Source organism: Podarcis vaucheri (assembly GCF_965113315.1).
Source record: "Podarcis vaucheri genome assembly, chromosome: 12".
NCBI lineage: Eukaryota > Metazoa > Chordata > Lepidosauria > Squamata > Lacertidae > Podarcis > Podarcis vaucheri.
In genome coordinates this window covers 36,393,171-36,407,610 of record NC_138750.1, presented here as the reverse complement: position 1 = coordinate 36,407,610, position 14,440 = coordinate 36,393,171, and the positions used below count along the sequence as shown (strand labels likewise).

The window sequence follows — 14,440 nt, the reverse complement described above, 5'->3', positions numbered from 1 at the left end:
CAGTCTGCATAAGAATTCACAGATTCTGAATTTTTCAAGCATTCCTGCCTCTGGTTAGGGGGCAAATTGGCTGATTCAAAAACGGAACATGAGGCTTTATTTCTCCAAGTGCCCCTCCCCTTGGGAATTTGGAGATTGACCACAGGAGAAAGATGTCCACAGGGGTCTGTGTGACATCCGTTTCCCAACCCTGCTTTATATCCTGGAATATCCAGTGTCTAGCCTAGGCAGCGAACCAATCACGTTGTCTCCTGGCCAACTCAGGAAGGAGTAGGTCAGTTACTACCAGTGTGATTAGTACATTGCTCTAAGGCTGGATATACAGCACCTCAATTTTTTAACACATTCTGTTGCACTTTCGCAAGCGATGCTAAAAATTGCGCTCTCTCGTTTTGTAGCTAATGCAGTGTTGGGTCCCTGTCTCTCCCCCCCCCCCTTTAAATGAAACATCTAGAAAGTGGGTGCTTTTTTATCATAGCAGCCAGGCAAGCATGTTAAACAGAGAAGCAGCAAAATACATCCTTATTCTACCTTAAAGGTTTTAAGATGGTTCTTAGCTCAGGGGAGGCCAAACAGAGGCACAAAGCATTCTTGTTTCTAGAGCCATGCACACACAGAGGTGCATTTGCCCAGAAGCAAGGCTTGTAATGACAGTAGTGATGCCCTGGCACCTCTTATGATGGACCTGGCAAGCTACGTATTGAGCCATATCCCCTTCCTTGGCATTTTGTGCCCAGTGAACATGCTCAGTCCTCAATGGATTTTTTTCTCCTCCTCCGACCCAGGGTCCTTTTCCTGGTTGTTGTTTTTTGGTGTGGGGAGTGGGTTGGAGGTACTTCTGCAGACCTCAAGATCTCCCCCAAGTCTGCTGATTCTTCTCCATTGTGTGCAGATATGGTACTGTTTCGCTGCATAAGCAGCAGCACTTATGCCTGAACATCCGATATAAAGGGAATGATGGAAATGCCACGTTCTGATTAAAATGTCAGAACTGAGAGTGATGAAACCTCCTGCCTTGCTATCTCCCTGGGCTGGGAAAACCTGGCAGGGGTCCCATGTTTTGCAGGCCTGCTTTGGGGGCACTGGCGTGCAAAAAAGCAAGGAGAAATTTTCATGCGTTTGGCTCTAAGATCGGATTCAAACCTTGTTCTAGAACTCAAATCTGTTGTCATGTAGGCAATCCACTTTGTTGCTTCAGGATCCCATGAGATGTATCCTGGTCATTGATTCCTATGGCCTGGCCTCTTTCCTTTGTCTCCTTCTCAGCCTACTATTTGCACCTGCAGATCATGAAGGATTTCTCTTTCTTTACTTTCACAGGGTCCCATGGGTGCTGCTGGAGCTCCAGGATTCTCAGGTGCTCCCGGAGCCAAGGTATGACCTATATTCCACCCCCTCAGGCACAGATGCTCAACGAAATGTTTTCAAACCAAACAATGCTTTAGCTGTACAATGAGAAGAATACAGGTTGTTCCCACCTGCAAACACTCACAACAACCATTTGTAGTTTTCTTTAAACTAATCAAATTGCAGTTGAAATGCAAAAGTGTGATGCTATTTGGTTTGTTCCACACAGCGGGCTGTATCTAGTGGTGTCCCTCTACTGTCACAAGGCAGCATGCATTAGTGGAAAGGAGGAAAAGTGGCCTTTTGCCAATTCCTCCTTCTCTCTGCAGCCCCCTGCTCCATAGTGCTAGGGCATCCTTTGGTAAGCAGTGTGGAGGGCAAAGAAGGGGGTTTGGGGGAAATCATCTCCTCACAGCTTTCAGCTCATGTAAGGCTTTGCTGGACCAAAGAGCAGAGAGACAGAACTGGTTCTGTCCCTATGCCAAAAATATACATCTTGCATTAGGGGAGATATTTGGTGATGTTTTTCCCCAAACCATTTGGGGGGGGGGGAATCAGTGGTTAGCTGTTCACTTCGGATAGATTCGCATAACTGCATTTGCCCTCCTGTAAGCAAGAAAAATTAATGGCATGTGCGGAAATTGCAGATGAAATTATTTATTGCTGAGCTAGTTCTAGTGGTCATGATGATTGGGTCGGTTTGTAATAGCCAGGCAAAGATGGGCAGTAACGAAATTGTGCACCTAGCTAGAGAGAAAGATAAAGCACTTGCTTTTCTATCAGGAAGGCTAATGTGGCATTGGCACAGCATATGATGTCTTCATATGGATGTTGTAGATCACAAAAGCCTTCATATGCCAGCACGCAGGGGCAGACCTTGGTAATGTGCCATCCTGTGCGAGGGCAAAGGCTTAAGCCACGCTTTGGGGAGGAGGTGCGAGGCTCTGGCAGTGCCCTAGTAGGCACTTCCCCTGCTTTTGTAAGGAGGCAGGAGGACTCCAGGGCCCCGTCAGAGCCCTAACACCTCCTTTCCAAAGCAGGGCAAGTGCTTGCCAGGCTTTGAGAAGGCACCCTTCTCGGCTGCACTACTCACCCTGCCATAAATCCACCATGATGCAATGCATCACATGATCCAAACTCAAATGTAAGGATTGTAAAATAAATAATAATAATAGCAACAACAGGGCCAGCATATCTTCTCTTTTCTGAACAATTTGCTACTGTTGGATCATGATTACTGTACTATCTAGTGCTCTTCTTAACAGAGACAGCCACACTGGAGATGTTATCTTTGTTTTGTTTTAAGCCTGATTAGAGTAGTATAGGTTTAATAAGTGCTGAAATGAATCATACACTGAACACTCAGCGCTCACCACACACATCCTCTCTTCCCAAACAGGGTGAAGTTGGTTCTGCTGGCAACACGGGTCCCTCTGGTCCTGCTGGCCCTCGTGGTGAGGTTGGACTCCCTGGTGCTTCCGGTCCTGTTGGCCCTCCAGTAAGTTACCCTTGAAGCTTCTGCTACCGATGAATGTGGTTCCTTGCATCTGCTTTTCAGTTATTTTGTTTATATGTGTCGCTTGGGCATAAAGAAACATCTAAGCGATTTGCACACACGCACACACACAAACCCCTAAACCAATATGCCTAGATAACATGAGCAGGCGATCATATATATTTAAAACCTAACATTATCATTTTCTCTCTCTTAGGGTAACCCTGGTAACAATGGCATTAATGGTGCTAAAGGCGCAGCTGTAAGTATGCAGGCCTCAAACTGGATTGTCCCATAGGAAAAGCTTCTGTGGCGCTACAGAGGAGAGTTCTGACATGTGTTCTCCTCCTTCTCTCTCCTTTCTGGGCAGGGTCTTCCCGGTCCAGCTGGTGCTCCTGGCCTGCCTGGTCCCCGTGGTATGATTGGCGCTGCTGGCTCTGCTGGTGCTGCTGGAGCTAGAGGACTTGTTGTAAGTGATGCTATCTACCGTATATGCCTCCTTTTTGCAATTTATGGGTCCTGTGTTTTTGACAATGCATGGCCTGCCTTTCAGTCAAGTGTTGATCAAAGCAGCTTACAAACGGCAGGTATCTCCCAAATCACCCATCATGCAGCTGCACACTAACACACACATGCACAACCCAGCAGCCTTTGTTCCTCTGCTCTCCAGCCCCGGGAACTGGAGGGAGGGAACAAACCACCCCCTGAAGCTGCTCCTTATCTGGCCGATAAGCCAGGTAGGTCCTCTCATAGCCATGATGTTCTTCCTGGGAGACGGGGGCAGGCAGTGCAGCCTCCCCAGTGATCCTTGGTCTCTTGTCCAGTGGCAGAGGCCAGCGGATGCTTCCCTCCAATTCCACAGTCCCCAGGGGGGATATGTGGCTTCCACAAAGGCCAGAAGGGCATCGTTTTAGTGTCTGAGTTGCCTTCGTACTTAGGATGCTGGTCTTGCCTGCCAGCATCTGGGCTTGCTCTGACTTTAGGCCGCCCTGGCTGGCCCATTGCCCTTGCTAGAACATTTGGCACCATTGCTACATGGTTAATATCCAAGCAAGTGTGAAGCAGTGTCTGATCATGTAAACTGTCTGGGGTTATTTTGCCTTCTGTTGGTCTAGTGCAGTTTTGCACCAAGCTGTTAATATCTAATGCCAACGGCAGTCACTGCTGCAGATTCTCTCTTTTATGTCACCTTTGCCAATGAAAGAATTGTTCTTACAGTGGCAATCCTTGCAGCAGCTCTGTAAGGGAGACCAATATTGGGGAGAATACTGGAGCCACGAAGTTTGTCCATGACTTAAGTCAGATGTGAATTAGTAACTGCATATTAACATAGAACTGGGCACAACTTATTCCCCTATTGTACTGCATTGATGATTCCCTTTCTTCAATACACACACCATCCAAGCCAGTGCTCAGATGACCAGGGGCAGGGCAAGGGAGACAGGCCTGGCCCTCTTACATTCTGTGCCAGCTACTGTTTGTAAGGCTACAGGGTAATGGGATGATTTGGGGAGTGAGACATATGGTTTCATCTACCCCACCCCACCCCAATAATTCAAGCACAAATCTGGGCTAGGAACAGCCCAATTTGGATGACTGAAGCTGCAATCCTATATCCGGTTACCTGTAAGATGTGGGGGGGGGGACCCACTGATTTAAGTAGGAACCAACTCTTGAGTGGGCATGTACAGACTTGTTTGGGGAGTATCGTTGCGTGAGATGCTGCTGCTAGGCCGTTTTGCTGCAGTTCTTAGTTGCTTGGATAACTTTGCAGCCCAGATGTTCAGAAGAAGAAAAACAAAGGTGTGTGTAAATTCATAGTGTTCACTGTTGGGATCTCTTGTTCTGTTTGACTCCAGGGTGAACCTGGCCCCGCTGGATCCAAGGGAGAGACCGGTAACAAGGGAGAGCCTGTGAGTATCTTTACTGCATGAAGCACTGCTATCTATTTGGTGGAAATCACTGTTGGTTATGTTTTCTCCCCATCATGCAGCCTGTTTCTCAAAATGGTGGCTTGTTTTGCTCTCTTTCCTACCCGACAGGGCGCTTCCGGCCCTGCTGGCCCTGCTGGACCAAGTGGTGAGGAAGGGAAGAGGGGTTCCAACGGCGAGCCTGGCTCGACTGGGGCACCTGGATCTGCAGGTTTAAGAGTAAGTATGCTGCAAAAGGAAACAAAAACCCAACCCAATAGAAAACACCAGGGAAATCCACAGACGTAGAACATGGAGTTGGAAGGGACGTCCACTGCCATGCAGGAATATTTTGCCCAGCGTGGGGCTTAAACCCACAGCTCTGAGATCAAGAGTCTCATGCTCTACCAACTGAAGTATAATTGGTACTGGGCTGAATATACATGTTAATTCTTCATGCAGAAGACCCCATTTTCCATTCAGGACATCTCCAGTGAAAGGATCAGGTAACAGGTGGAAGACCTTCCACTGCTTGAGATCCTAGAGAGCTGCTGTTGCTGGTCAGAGTAGATAGAACTGGGCCAGGCAGACAGATAGTTTGACCTGGTATATAGGGTGGCTTCCTAAATTCCTGTGGGATTAACGTTGACCACACCTACCTGTGCTTGGAGGGGCATTCTTGTCTATACCAGACAATGTTCCAATGTATGTGCATACATAGGTGGGCCATGGCTTGATGGAGGCAGCACATTCTGGGTCTGTAGAGGACCTAAGGTTCCAGTTAAAGTATTCCAAGTAGCTGGGCTAGGAGAAGGCACTACCTGAGACCCCAGTCTCTCTCCAGTGTGGTAGTCAGTGCTGGGCTACCAGAGGGCCTGCTCTGACAAAGGCCATTCTTTTAGCCTTAAGCAAGAGTTCAGCTGCGGCATCTCAGCTAGACATCCAATGTCCTGAAATATTTTCAAACTAATTGTGGTTTTTGTAAAAATAAATAAATCACTAGCTGCCAACGTGTAGTAGCAGCAGCAGTAGTAAATGAGGGTAATGAACAATGAATTGAGAATATATGATTGTTCAATTAAAATTGTGTCAATGGGCTTTTTGCTTCTTTAGAACTTGGTGCATTGGGGACACAGTAGGGCTAATTTTTGCAAAATAATCAGTGCTTATCATGACACGCTGAATTTTGCTGAAACTTTGTTCAGTTGTTCCTTTGGGGGCTGGGCTCAGAATCTGGCAGAGATGTAGAACCAACTCTTGCGACAGTGACAGCTTCGCTGCACACTGTATTTTCTAGCCATTGGATCAGTCCCGTGTGTGATCTCTGTGCCTGCATAGCGGTGGAAACATACTGTGTTTTACAGGAAAAACTGTTCCTTGCCAAAGCTGCATCCTTGCCAATCTCCAGATCTAGCACTGGAAGAAGAAGCAATTTGCATGCACAACATGTTCGCAAATTATTTTTCCACAGATGCTGAGGCATAAGAGATCGCTTAGCAGGAATGGATAAATCGAATGGGTGAATTGGTCCTGATTTTCCCCAGTTGGGATAAACCATTCCTTTTGTCCTGTGGGCCTAGGTTGCAGTGCATTGTAAAAGTCCTGAAGGCCTTGGTGGTTAGCTCATTTTGACAGTCTACATGCTCACTGATGACAGCGCTTTGATACTGTTCCCGGCAACACACATTATGGTCATTGCAGGATAATGTCAGGTAGTGAAGGTAGCCTCATAATATCCAGAAGGCTGTCCCAGGTTGTTTTGCACCTGGTCTGCTTTATCAGTTTTCATCTGCCACTAAATTCAACGATATTGATCAAGACTGAGACATGGACCTGTCAAAACTGGCTTAATGTGCAGGTGAACCTAAGGTCACAGAGCACAGTTGCATCCCTTTTGATAAATCTAATTGTGAGGGATGCTTCCGCCTGCTCTGGTCCCTGCTGGTTCCCAGAGCTATATTGGCCTTCTTGAAATGGTACCTGCCATTCCAGTTGAGAGCTTGCCGTTCTCTTTATTGGGCTCTACCGCAGCCTCTAAAGACCACTGGAATCCCTCTCGTGGACCGGCCCTATCATTGGGCAGGGTGAGGCGGTCACCTTATGCAGTGGGTGCTGGGGAGGCTGAGGAGTGACACAAAGGTGCTGGAGGACAGGGCTGCAAGTGCATAAAGGCAGCAAAAGCCCCTGAGATACCATCCTATTTTGGTTTCACTCCAGCCATTGGATGCGTGTGCGCCCAGTGCAACTATTTTTATTAAGCGAAGGAAAAGTTGCTTTCTCGGGAGGTCCCAATCCCATCACAAATGCCAGGCATTCCTTTGTAAATCCTTAGCTGTAGCAAGCCTTGCCTTTGCCTGTTGGCTAAAACTCTCTCTTCTTTTCTGACCAGATATTTGTGTGTTATTTTCCTTCATAGGGTGTTCCTGGATCTCGTGGTCTCCCTGGAGCTGATGGCAGAGCTGGTGTGATGGTAAGCTACCTTCTCCTTCTGCTGCTGCTTTTGTTTCTTTTGAAGAGATGTTCTTCTTGCCGTTGTTGCTCCCTCTCATTGGAGCTGGTTGTGGGTTCATTTCTCCTCTGTAGGGAGCTGTTGGTAATCGTGGTGCTACTGGTGCTGCTGGTGCTAAAGGACCCAATGGTGATTCTGGACGCCCCGGTGAACCTGGTCTCATGGGTGCAAGAGTAAGTATCAAGGGCGAGGATGAGGATCGTGTGACGTTGCAAGGCAGCAGCATCCAAATAAATAGAGGGTTTCCCTTCTGCCTCCAGTAGTGCTTGCATTTAAAAAATGGTCCATTTAAAAAATGCAGTATGATTTATGGTGATGGTTAGTAATGTTTAGTTATGAGAACTTAATATTCATCACTATATTCAAGTCTCACGACCATGTTGTGAGATTATTTGTATTCCCATTATACAGATATGAGACTAAGGCTGCAGTGGATATTTGGGTTGCACCCATATCCTAACTTACCTGGGGTTAAGCACAATGAGCTTAGGTGATGTGCAGCCCTATACATACCTGCTTACTAAACATGTGTAGGATTGCACTGTGATTTGGGAGGAAATCCCAATGAGTTCAATATGGACATTTCCCAGTAAACATGAATTTAATTGGTAGATAGACTGATCTGTCAATCGCTTGTTACTACTTCCAGTCTGCATCAATTTCTGTCGTGTTCATTGATAAATCAATTCCAGCCCATTTCTCAATTAATTTGTTTTAAAAGTCCAGGTGGTCCACGAGGTGAACCTGGCAGGGCACATTTTATCCTAAAACAAGCATTTCAATACATTTTTTGAGCCAAAAAGGCAAAATTTGGAGAAGCGCTAAATTGGAAGATAATTACAATCTGATCCACGTTGCTGGGTTGAAAATGAGGCCCACTCACTTAAAAATGCAAAACATTCTTCTTTGAAATAAGCCTCAAAGATGATACTAAGATGAAACGTCTGTGCTTTTTTAGGGTCTTCCTGGTCAATCTGGAAGCCCAGGCCCTGCTGGCAAAGAAGGTCTTCCTGTAAGTAGCCCACACTTTACCCTACAAATATATCATTTTTTTAAAATGTAGATTTTAGTTAAAAGTTATAGATTTATAAGTAGTGTCCACAGCTGTGTTCTATAAAATTTGTATCCTGTTTAGCCTGGTGTCACGGTGCTCCCTAGGCAAAGGAATTCACATAGTAGATCGCTAACACAATATTGTCAAAAGCGGACACTTAGTTTCTATCGTTCCAGATACCCACACACACCAGTCTAGGGTTCAGGCAACTATTTCCTGGTCTGTGATCTATGGAGCAGTTGCAGCAACAAGGGGGCACACACTCTCTACCAGTTTATTTGCCTTCCACCGACGGGCTGCGTCCACACAGCCTGAGACTACATCTGCCTAGAAGTTGTCTCTGATCTTCCGTCTTCAATCCCCTCCTGGTTCTGGGAGGCAGTGGTGCAAGAGAGGGTGGGGCAGCACACACAGCCCCTCACTTGCCCAACCTGCCTCTTCCTTCACTTCTTCCAACCCATCCTGTGCTCCACCCTCCCGCTCTGAAGCATCCCTTGCCTCTGACTGTTGCCTCCTGGCTGGCATAGTTCACTGGTCCCCTCTCCCAGGTGCACTGTCATCAGCATCCTGCAAGTCCCTGAGCAATTTTCTCAAGAGATCATTGGTGAGCCCAGAGTCTGAGCCTGGGACATTCCCGTGTTCAAAGCCGTTCTGCCATCCCAGGCCCAAGTACAGGCCAGTTTAGGAAATCATCACTGCGGTGTCTGTTGAACCTTGTCTACTGATTCAGGCTCTGCACAGGTGCTGGTTTATTAAAATGGTTTCACAGAAGCTTCCAGACAGGCCTCTGAACACAGGCCTGCAGCAGAACTTCCCCCTTTCCGGCTTTCCTCAACCAGGTCAGGTGTCTTCCAGATATTGTTGGACTACAACTCTCCCATCATCCACAGCCAACATGGCCAATGGTCTTGGGAGTTGGGAACCCAATAACATCAGGCTGAGGAAGCCTGTTGTAGATCTGGGAAGAAAAAGAGGGTGAGTCTAGAGGCTAGGTTGCATCGTGATATTGATATGTAATATAGCATCTATAGCATAGGTATAATATAGTCTACAGCATCATGATATTGATATGTAATGTATTGATATGCAATATAGATATAATGTCTTCATTGGAAGTGTGCTGCTCTCAGTGGAGGTAAAGCAATATACCTAGGATAAAATCAATGTGGTTTGTTTCCCGCCTCTAGGGTCTGGCTGGTGCTGATGGTAGACCTGGCCCAACTGGTCCCGCTGGTCCAAGAGGTGAACCTGGCATCATTGGATTCCCAGGACCTAAAGGTCCCAATGTAAGTGCAATGGAGCTTGGGGGGGTACCACCATATAACAGCCTGGTAGCATGAGAAATTGTCTGCAACGCCAACTTCGTGTCCTCATGTTAATCTTTCTGGTATCCCAGCAACAAAGGGATGCGGGTGGCGCTTTGGGTTAAACCACAGAGTCTAGAGCTTGCCAATCAGAAGGTCGGTGGTTCGAATCCCCGCGATGGGGTGAGCTCCCATTGCTCGGTCCCTGCTCCTGCCAACCTAGCAGTTCAAAAGCACGTCAAAGTGCAAGTAGATAAATAGGTACCGCTCCAGCGGGAAGGCAAACGGCTTTTCCGTGTGCTGCTCTGGTTCGCCAGAAGCGGCTTAGTCATGCTGGCCACATGACCCAGAAGCTGTACGCTGGCTCCCTCGGCCAATAAAGCGAGATGAGCGCCGCAACCCCAGAGTTGGTCACGACTGGACCTAATGGTCAAGGGTCCCTTTGCCTTTACCTATCCCAGCAACAAATACCAGAGTGATGGCACTACAGTGCTAGTGTAAGGTTACAGTCCATATCAATGCCCTGCCCAGGTTTGGGGTCGGGGGGGGGGGGAAGGTCCTTAGTCACAATGCCCTTAGTGGAGGGCCTGCTGGCTTCCTGGGGAGAGAACTGCTTCTTCTCGTGCTTCCTGCCATCACTAGACATTTTCCCTCTGGGACAGGGGATTTGTGAGCAAACAGGTGGGAACCATAAGTAGGAGGGGCCGCAAATCTAATTCTCATTGGCCTGGGTAGGGACATCAACAGGTACCCATTTATGCTGCCCGCCCCCCCTGGCACTGACTCCAGTCTCAGAGAGCACAGGTGGGTTTTCGGAAATAGAGGAGGTGCATCAGCCCAAATAAAGGAACTTGAGCGTAGTTGATGTTTGTTCTAATCTTGTTTTCATTTTCTTTTCTTTCTGCCGTAGGGTGAGCCTGGCAAACCTGGTGACAGAGGCCATGTTGGTGTTGCTGGCCAACGGGTATGTGCAGCTATCTTATGTCCCAATGAACATGCCTTAGTTAAGAGAGCAGGATCTGTACAGGAATTGCCAACCTCTAAGGGAGGGCTATACTACCTGTCTACCTGTCTATTATCTTCTATTTTTAATGCAAATGAAACAGTTGTTTGTTTTGTGGAGCAACTCTACCCTGTGTGCAAGCAAGGAATGTGTTTGTGTGCCTGTGTATGTGTATGTGTACACATGCCATAGGTTAGCTTCTACATGGTACCAATGTTCAAAGTCATTGGATTACATCTCATGGAGGGACCACCTCATCCATTAAATAATCAGCTAAGGTGATGCCATTTTATTTTTAGGAAGATAACAAACATGGCGTATATTGTCCATAACTCATCCCTCTGTTATTGTAGGGTGCTCCTGGTCCCGAGGGAAATAACGGTGCTCAAGGTCCAATTGGTGTTGTTGTAAGTACATGATCATCATTGTTAACCTTTGACACAAACACAGAGTTCCACTACCTGTGTCTGCCCATTAACTTCAATGGAGGGCACTGATCTTCATGTGCCTTCCTTTGGGTAGCTTTGCAGGGGGACAGTTGCCTATTTCATTGTGGCCATTGAACTTCCTTGATTTTAATACAGAAAAAAAGTCCGGGGGGGGGGGGGAGCCGTCTAGCCATGCTTCCGCTCCAAAGGCATTGGGTGCTTATTTTTATTCTGTCTTTTAATTCCTCTAGGGCAACCCTGGTGCTAAAGGTGAAACTGGCCCAGCTGGTGCTCCTGGCTTCCAAGTAAGTGGTGGTGGTGGTGGTGAGGATGATGATAATACAAATATTATTATTTAACAAGTGCCTGAAACATTTTAAGCACTGTACACACATTAAAACATAAGAGGGTCTCTGTGCACAAGTTCACAATCTAATAAACACAGCAGAAAAGGAAAAAGGAATGGGAAGGGATGAGGAAAGCAAGGATTGGAGCAGCTGCTCCTTCAGTGGCTGATAGGTGGGGTTATGTTGCTCTCCCCATTACAGTGATGCTCCTGGGAGGCAGCCTCTCAGTGGCCCTTGGTGTCCTGGTCAGGATCAGAGGCCAACATTTGCATCCCTTGCTCTCCTTAAACAAATATGCTCTTTCTTACTAGCTAATGTTAACGCAGATTTTGCACTGTTTGCAGTTGGAAACTGTGCTAAGCACAAATGATCAGAAGCATTTTAGTATGTCTTGGCTTATACAGTTCACAGTGCACAGAGTATAAATGTGTTTAGTACACGAAAACAGGAGTGGTAGATAATTGGAATTGATTTAAGCCACATCTTTCTTAAGAATCTCTTAATGTGGTCTTGCAAGGAGTTGTCTTGCACATGGCTTGGTTTTCATATAAGGGAGTCATCCTGAAAATCTGTATAATGCACTTCAGTGAAGGGAAGAGCTGTTTTAAGATCTGAGGCTTGCCACTCAAATTACGATAATAAGTTGGTTTGGGCAGAGAACAGCAATAGTAATCCATAGACGTTTCAGTCCATGTGGATTTTGTACAGGCAACTCCCCATTTATGTGTGTTCAAGGCATGCGTGACGGTGCACAGGAACCCAGAAGTGGGACACAAAGGGGCAAAAACAGCCCTGAAAGAGTGCGGAAATGGCAAAATGGCGTAAAAACAGCAACTAGCAATCCCACAAGCCTTTGCAAGTGCAACCGCAGGACCTTTGAGGCCTGTGGAGAGTTAGTTTGAGCAAGGGGGTTTGGAGGATGTTTGCAGGCTTTTTCAACTGTGCTTTCAACACACACGGTTTTACTTAAACACACGGGTGCCTGACAACATAACTCCCCTCGTAAACGGGAGGTTGCCTATACAGAATATCCCGCGTTCAGTCCCCAGCATCTGCAGATGGGACTGGGAATGTCCCCTGCCTGAAACCTGGGAGAGCTTTTGCCAGTATAAATGTGGACAATACTGAGCTAAAAAGACCAACGCTCTGACAGGAAGTCAGTGTCCTTGTTCCTGTGTCTTGAACAAAGCCTGTGTTCAAAGAGCCCTCACATTTTAGACTGCGTTTACTAATACTTTTGCACAGGCTCACCTGTAACTTTTCATAATACACAAAAGGATTGTGGAGTTGTTGATTATTGCCATCTGTTTCTTTTCATTTTAGGGTCTTCCAGGTCCCTCAGGCCCAGTTGGTGAAGCTGGCAAACCAGGCGAAAGGGTAATTGAACACAATACATTTATGGATAAGATGTGTTTTTTTCTGAACCACACAAAGGCAGTGCCCCGAATCTTGGTAGGGTAACAGAGAGAAAGTCTGTGCCTGTCTAACCGCAGTGAGAGAAATCCTGCTGCCCACCTGTCATACGCAGGTGTCCAATGTGGCCGGGAGAAAAGCGGGTTGGCGTGCTTTAAAGAGGCATGAGGGAATGTCTCTGGCTCCCTTGTGTCTCTGTAGGGACAAGCAGTAGCTGCACTGTGGTTCTAGCAATGGCCCTTTACATTTTCCCTAAGGCAGCATGGTCAGTGCTTACAGCACACCGTAGGAATATTTCGGCATGGTTTGTCTGACATTCCCCTCTCAAACCGAGGGGGGAGTTAATTTGATTCAGTGTACCTGCCCTGAGTTGCTCCAGCCAACTGGATATCCTTGGCTCCTTTGTTTTTGGCTTGTGAATATGGATAACACAGTGTGCAGCATGGAAAACACTCTTGTAAAAAACAAACAAACAAACAACAACCACATTTTACCCTTAGAAATATGGCCACTTAATCGGTTAAACTGGTAGGTTCCCTCCCCCCCTTCCTGTGAATACACACAGATTTAAAATATATGTCTTCTTTATTGGTCATTGGTTGGGTTTTTTTATCCCACCATTACTCCAATGGTGGCGTGCATGGCTGGTCTCTTCCTCATCCTCACAACAACCCTGTGAGGTTGTCTGCCAGCCTGCAAGAGAGAACGAGAAGGAACACAACAACAGAGTCAAATTCTCTCTTGTGGCTTGAGCCCTACGTTCTGCTGCACCACAGTTTTGAGAACAAAATGTGCATCTCCTTTTTTATCTCACTGGATTGAAATAACCTCAGTCGGTAGCTATAATAATTCTTAAAATGACAGTAAGGAAAACACGTTCAAAGTTAAGCGTAACTTGTCTCTCTTTTGTGCATAGGGTCTTCATGGTGATTTCGGTCCTGCTGGTCCTGCTGGTCCAAGAGTAAGTTTATTTTTCACTGTGCTTTGCTTTGTTCCTAAAGTCTGCAATACCTGCCTTTGAACTAAGAAAGATGCATTCAGAATACCCTTGAATAACCACTGCTATTGGGGTGGGTTTCTGTTTGGGAGAAAGGACCACAGCTCAGTGGTAACACACATGCTCTGCATGCAGAATTTCATAGGTGCAATCCCACATAGGGCTGGGGAAGACCCCTGTCTGAAACCCTGGAGGTTTGCTCCCAGTCGGAGTAGACACTGCTGAGATAAATGGCTTAACTCTGTATAAGGCAGCTTCTTGGGTTCCTATGCCTCATCTCCATTGTGGAAGATTTCCCAAGGGGAAAGGCTGCCGTTTCTAGTCTTCTGCCTATAATACACTAAATCACATTTTCACCTTCTGAAGATTTGTACAGAGGACAGCAACACACATAATGAGATAATACGGTTAATGCTGCATCTGTTAAGTGTTGTTAATGTGTTCAGTGTCCAGTATAATTTATATATGCATGTATGGCATGCATAGCGCATTATCAAATTGTAAAATATTGCATGAATATAGCATGCATACATAAACTGCATAGGATATGCAGAGTTGCAAGTTGATGTCCTTATATTGACAGGGAGGAACTGAATTCTGGACTGAGAGATAAAGCCAAGTAAAGGAATAGTC

The 14,440-nt window shown here is 46.5% G+C and overlaps 1 protein-coding gene across 1 annotated transcript in view; it reads left to right on the top strand.

Moving 5' to 3' along the window:
• Window positions 1–14,440, top strand: part of COL1A2 (collagen type I alpha 2 chain) — a 65,351-nt gene that overhangs the window by 25,707 nt on the left and 25,204 nt on the right. Inside the window, exons 14-28 of the mRNA XM_082194105.1 lie at window positions 1,321–1,374; window positions 2,747–2,845; window positions 3,060–3,104; window positions 3,213–3,311; window positions 4,702–4,755; window positions 4,885–4,992; window positions 7,169–7,222; window positions 7,336–7,434; window positions 8,220–8,273; window positions 9,503–9,601; window positions 10,530–10,583; window positions 10,976–11,029; window positions 11,302–11,355; window positions 12,721–12,774; window positions 13,727–13,771. Coding sequence (XP_082050231.1) covers window positions 1,321–1,374; window positions 2,747–2,845; window positions 3,060–3,104; window positions 3,213–3,311; window positions 4,702–4,755; window positions 4,885–4,992; window positions 7,169–7,222; window positions 7,336–7,434; window positions 8,220–8,273; window positions 9,503–9,601; window positions 10,530–10,583; window positions 10,976–11,029; window positions 11,302–11,355; window positions 12,721–12,774; window positions 13,727–13,771 — 1,026 coding nt within the window. The remainder of the gene's footprint in view (window positions 1–1,320; window positions 1,375–2,746; window positions 2,846–3,059; window positions 3,105–3,212; window positions 3,312–4,701; window positions 4,756–4,884; window positions 4,993–7,168; window positions 7,223–7,335; window positions 7,435–8,219; window positions 8,274–9,502; window positions 9,602–10,529; window positions 10,584–10,975; window positions 11,030–11,301; window positions 11,356–12,720; window positions 12,775–13,726; window positions 13,772–14,440) is intronic.